Here is a 5,834-nt window from a genome sequence, read left to right on the forward strand (position 1 = left end):
AAGGCACAGTGGGGAATTGCCTCTCCATCAGGAGCTGCTCTGGGCTTTGGTGGAAGAAGGAGGTGTGGAGGAAGTTGTTTTCTGGGGGAGGAAGCAAGGCAGGAGGCTCTCTGTCAGGAAAGAAATGGACCCGAGGGTCCTCCAGCTGTTTGCCTGAGAGGCTGACCACTGAAGGAAAAGTGAGGAGATAAGATCACCAGAACTGGGAGTCCTGGGGGCATCAGAAGTTCTGTTTCCTGGAAGACCTTTTCCCCAGAGGACAGAACGCCTCCTAGTCACAGAAGGCTGCCCCAAACTTCACTCCAGGCTGGTGACCGCCTCTCTGCTCTTGCAGGAGCTAGACAGACCCTACTGGGTCATCATTGCCTATTACTGTCCCCAAAGAGGTGGCAGACCCACAGCTTGCTAAAGACCAGCAACTCTACTTCCTTCTGCCGTAGGTGCTGTGCCAGCTCAGCTTTGGAGTGGTAGCTGCAGGCGGAGGAGTCCAGGACGCTCTAAAACAGATGGAAGAGTATTGCTCCCTCTCAGCCACCTACCAATACGTTCCAGCCTACTGCTGCCTGGGATGTCACTGGGGACTACCCAAGCCTGGCCAGAGACCTGCCATCATCCCTCAGAGGCTGATCTCCAAGTCAGAGACCTACCATTCCCCTCGACACCCTGAATGGCCCTCGTGTCCCTTTTCCCTCTCCAAGAACTGTGTCCTTTTCTAAGTCAGTAATGGTTTGGGCATAGGGTGGGGGGAGGTGTTCTGGAATGGGCATATTTGGCAGGTCATGGAGGGGATACTGAGGCTGCAGGGGGTTGATAGGAAATGAGGCTGGAGGAACAGGAGAGAAGTGAAGTTTGTGCCAAGAAAATTTCTCCCCGTCTACGGTGAAATGATGGGTGGGCGGGCTGCTGCTGCTTTTATGTAGACAGGAGGTAATTTCTCCTCTGAGCTCCCCAAATCATCCTGTGCCCAATGGTTACAAAGTCCAGCTCACTCTTTTGCCACATCTGAGGCCTGGGGCCAGGTGAGGGGGTGAAGGAAGACTCCCACTGCTTTCTCTCAGCACGTAGCTCCTCTCTGCCCCATCGCTCTCTCTCTTGCCTGCATTCTGCTTTGATCATCTCCAGGCCTCTTGACCTCCAGGACTGATCCCTTCAAACCACCTTCCACTCCAAGTGGCACATACTTCTTGTCCTGCCTCTTCTTAGCTTCTTGATCCTGCCCAGATCCCCAGGCATGGCTGGTCAGGTCCCTGAACCACTTTCCACTTCTCCAGTACCTTCCCTTCCTGCTCTGTTTCCTACCAGATCATTTCCTGCTTCCATGACCCATCACTGTGTCTCATACCTGCAGCTTTGAATGGAACAATTCCAAGTGGAGAAATGCTTGGTGGTTTCCCCTGATTATTCCTTGGAAGGCCCTTGATGGGAACCTTGGATGGGATCCAGTGGCAGAGTGGAGAATTGTTAGGCAGAAGGATGGCTGGGATTAGAGAAAAAGAGAAGAGGACCTCCCCAAGATTTCTTACCCCAAAGGAAAGGGTCTAGAAATGGTGTGCTTAGGGCATGCCTCCTTTAGGAAGCAATACCTACCTCTTGGACGGCACTAGTCATTTAAATCAAGCACAGGATTGGGTATGGAGGTACACATGGTGTAAGAGAGTGAAGAAAAGGCAGACCTGAACTCTGGGCCATGGGTTACTCTCTGTTGGTAAGCCTTTGGATAGGATGACTCCACTCTGAGATATGGCTCTGTAGAAGAGCCCTGCAGACAGGACCTGAGAGCAACCCAGAAGACAGATGGCTGTCAGAAGACAGCAGAAGACCTTGGAGGTCTGAGGCCACAGAAGTCCTTTCCAGACTTAGTCTGCTACTTTCCCGTGTCCCTGTCCATTGAGGCAGTAGGAAGCCAGACTATCCCGGTCCTTGAAACAGTTGACTTCTAGTCTCTTGGCCAATGACAGGAGAGCTATCCTTCAGGATTTTCTAGATGCCAGCAAAGCATCACTCTTATTGTCCTGAGCAGAAAACTGCCTTTTGCATGTATGGTGCGTGTGTGTACATGCACGTCTCATGTACATATGTGTGGAGGCCAAAGGGGAACATTGGGAGTCCTTCTCTATTGCTCATCTGCATGTTTCCTTGAGATGAGTCTCTTACTGATTCCAGAACTTGCTGTTTTGTGAGCTCCAAATCTTCCTCTCTTTGTTTCCCACAGGACTAGGTTATAGATGTGATGGCCATGCCCAGCTGTTTACATGGGTGATAAAAAAAACATAATTCAGGTGGCCTAAGGCCCCTCATGCTTACGCAGGAAGCACTCAACTGCTGAACAATCTCTCCAGCATGTACTTAGTTTTATTTTTTATTATTTTTATTTTTTGGGCCAATCTCGTTATATATCCCAGTCTGCTCTCAGATGCATGATCTTCCTCCATCTTTTAAAGAATGTTGGGATTACAGGAATGTATCACTCTGCTTGTCTGAACAGATGAGTTTTCTTGTTGTTGTTGTTTTTTACAAAAGTTTATTGTAATGTACACCAGACCCCCAAAAAAACACTTTATTGTAGTTACAGGTGACAAAAGATATTATGACAGGAAATCCAGATGTTTAAATAGGAATGGATAAGGGGCACCATCTTCTCAGGACTACCAAACAGTTTACTTTTTGCCAAATTTCTTTTCTTTTTTTTTTTTTTTTTTTTTTGGTTTTTCGAGGCAGGGTCTCACTCTGGTCCAGGCTGACTTGGAATTAACTCTGTTATATCAGGGTGGCCTCAAACTCATGGCAATCCTCCTACCTCTGCCTCCCGAGTGCTGGGATTAAAGGCGTGTGCCACCACGCCCGGCTTTGCCAAATTTCTTAATTCCACCTATGGCCAGGGGTCCCTTCCCTGCGGCCTTCACTTTCAGCTCCTCAAGTTTCTTCTGTTCCTCCTTATGTTTCTGCTTGAAAGCCTTATCCTCGTCACCCATCTCCTTGGTCTGCTTCTTGGGCTCTTTCAGGGCCTTCTTCTTGCCACCTTCGCGGCCTGACATGGCGCCAGCCGCCCCTTCCCCAGTCCGCTTGAACAGATGATTTAAAGAGACCCTTATCTCAAATGTAGCAGCTGCCTTCTTATTGCTGGGACCTGACCAGAAGCAGCTTATGGGAAGAAAAGGTTTATTTCAGCCTACAGCTTCCAGGGAAAGTTTCATCATGGCAGCGGGTGCATGGCAAAGCAGACAGCTGTGTGTCACATCTCACAGGAGCTTAGAGGAATGAGTTTCCTGACTCTGGCAAGGGAGTTGGACCAGTAAATCTCAAGGCTTACCTCCAGTAACATCCCTCCTCCAACAAGGCTCCACCACCCAACAGCTCCACTTGTTGAGGAGTGAGCACAAGGGATAATCATAAACACTTGAGGCTATTAGGAACGTTTTACATTCAGATCATTCCATCCCTGGCCCCCATGGACTTACAGTGTGAGTCTCATAATGTAAATGCAGTCTGTCAACATTTTTTTTTCTTCCAGGTAGGGTCTCACTCTACCCTGGACCAACCTGGAACTCACTCTGTAGTCCCAGGCTGGCCTTGAACTCACAGTGATCATCTTACCTCTCTGTCACAAATGCTGGGATTAAAGGCATGTGCCACCACACCTGGCACCTTCCACTTTTAGTCCCAGTGCTTGGGAGGCAGAAGTAGGAGGGTTCCTGCAAGTTCTAGGCCACCCTGAGAGTAATACAGGTCAGCCTGGGTGAGAGACCCTACCATGAAAAACCAAAAAAAAAAAAAAAAAAAAATTTATTTGAGAGAGAGAGAGAAAGAGAGAGGGAGAGAGAATGGGCACCCCAGAGCCTCCGATCACTGCAGACAAACTCCAGACACATGTGCCACCTTGTGCATCTGGCTTTACATAGGTACTGGAGAATCAAACCTAGATCTTTAGGCTTTGGAGGTAAGTGCCTTAACTGCTGAGCCATCTCTCCAGTCTAAGTTATATACTTCTGGTCTGTTTTTTTGTTTTTTGGTTTTTCGAGGTAGGGTCTCACTCTAGCTCAGGCTGACCTAGAATTCACTATGCAGTCTCAGGGTGGCCTTGAACTCATGGTTATGTAGGAAAAAACCCCCGCAGGGGGCCCCCACACTCTGCCTGGATAAGGCGACACCCCAAATCACTCACGAGAAGCGGTCTTGATGCAAACTGCAAGAGGATTTTATTCCAAGCGCGCTGGGGCCCACAGTCGTACACCGCACAGGGGTAGAGGACTGCAGAGCCCCGAATGCAGGAACGGGACAGTTTTTATAGGGTTTCTAACAAAGCCTGTGCATTAGACCAATCATTTTCTAATATTAGGAGCCCCGCAGGGTGTTAGCCAGTCAGTTTGTGCCACCCCATAGTTTCTAAGCTAATTAGTTTATGACCTTGGTGGTCAGCATTTGCGCAGGTCCTTGGGTGGGAGTAGCAGAGTGTGGTATCAGTCTCCTATGACCTTGGAGGTCAGCCTTTGTGCAATTCCTTGGGTGGGGGTAGCAGAGTATGGTATCAGCCTCCTGTGACCTTGGTGGTCTGAGGCCGGCTGCTACAGCTTATGGTGCGAGCTACTAAGGCTAACAGTGTGGGCTATTAAGGCTTATAGTGTAAGGCTTATAGAGCAGGCTATTTACAGAAACCAAATAAGTGGTTCACTTCATTACTCATTTCCCATCCTCGAGGGCTATCTCATGCCCTTTTACCTAGTTTTATATTAGGAGCAGGCTCTGATATAATGAGAAGAGGGATTCTTTACTTGCTTCCAACAGAGAGTAAAGCCTGGAGTTTGAGGTATGCAGGGAGCCCGCTTAAGCTCCCCTTGGAGCGTGATAGCATTTCTGAGCTTCTGAATTCTTGGGTCTTTCAGTTATCCTCCTACCTATGCCTCCTGAGTACTGGGATTAAAGGCGTGCACCACCACACCCGGCTTACATACTTCTTTTTTTGCAGTCATTTTAAATATATTTTATTTATTTAAGAGAGAGAGAAAGAGGTAGATAGAGACACTTCTGGTTAAGATGGCAGCATAGGAACCACGCCAAAGCAGCCTAGGGGAGAAAAAGCCAAAGAAAACCCAGAAAAATACACACTTTTACTAAAAAGTGAGGTGTATAAGAAATTAAAATGGCAGCAAAGAAGTAGGAGAGATCCAGAGCATCCAGAGCCCACACAGGCAGGCCAAAGCAGCTCCAGCAGCAGCAGCCCCGGCTCTGGCAGTGGAAGCAGCAGCTCTGGCTCTGGCAGCAACAGCATCAGCTCTGGCACTGGCAACAGCAGCTTCAGCAGCGGTGGGCCCAGCAGCGGTAGCTTCTGCAGCAGCAGCAGCAGTTCCAGCACTGGGGGTGCCGATATGCAGGGCCACAGTTGCCAGGCTCACTTTGCCCCGGAGGAAAAGCCAGTGCCCAGCTCCAGAAACCAGAACAGCAGTCCAGCAACCTGCCAGTCTATTTGACTGAGACCAAGGTCATCCAAAAATGTAACTGGGATTGCACCAGGGAAGGGTCTCACTTGGTCACAAGCTGACTTGGAACACTCAACAGACCAGAAATCTTAGCCTCTTTGTTGATAGAGGATCTGGTTGTTATAATACCTACTCTTGCATAAATACTCCATGCTGTTTCTGATTGAATGTGTACAGTGTTTAGTTAAATTTTAGAATCTACCTGTATTTTGTTCCACTCAGCCTACTTGAATACTCCCATAGCAGGCAAACTCAACCCCTAGGAACACCTTTGTAGATACTCTGAGAGTGTTAAGAGCCATACCTAACATCTTAATCTCCTACCCTGAAGATATATAACATCAGATCAATTGATACAGC

General features: G+C 48.5%; 1 protein-coding gene across 1 annotated transcript; it reads right to left on the reverse strand.

The window, feature by feature from the left end:
* Window positions 1-359: 359 nt before the first annotated feature.
* On the reverse strand, window positions 360-3,058 carry LOC123458587 (translation machinery-associated protein 7-like). Its single transcript, XM_045142855.1, has 2 exons — window positions 2,847-3,058; window positions 360-497 (listed from the first exon to the last, which is right to left on the reverse strand). The coding sequence occupies exons 1-2, from the start codon at window positions 3,033-3,035 to the stop codon at window positions 360-362; spliced, it is 327 nt and encodes a 108-aa protein (XP_044998790.1). The 5' UTR covers window positions 3,036-3,058.
* Window positions 3,059-5,834: the final 2,776 nt, after the last annotated feature.

Source organism: Jaculus jaculus, chromosome 1, assembly GCF_020740685.1.
Source record: "Jaculus jaculus isolate mJacJac1 chromosome 1, mJacJac1.mat.Y.cur, whole genome shotgun sequence".
In the NCBI taxonomy this organism is placed as follows: Eukaryota; Metazoa; Chordata; class Mammalia; order Rodentia; family Dipodidae; genus Jaculus; species Jaculus jaculus.

What these genes read in the sequence shown, in the direction of transcription:
- LOC123458587 (XM_045142855.1), bottom strand. Translation starts at nt 3,035, where the DNA reads ATGTCAGGCCGCGAAGGTGGCAAGAAGAAGGCCCTGAAAGAGCCCAAG. An exon ending in GAATTAAGAAATTTGGCAAA is followed by an intron (nt 498 to 2,846) that starts GCCGGGCGTGGT and finishes CATCTGTTTTAG; the next exon opens with AGCGTCCTGGACTCCTCCGC.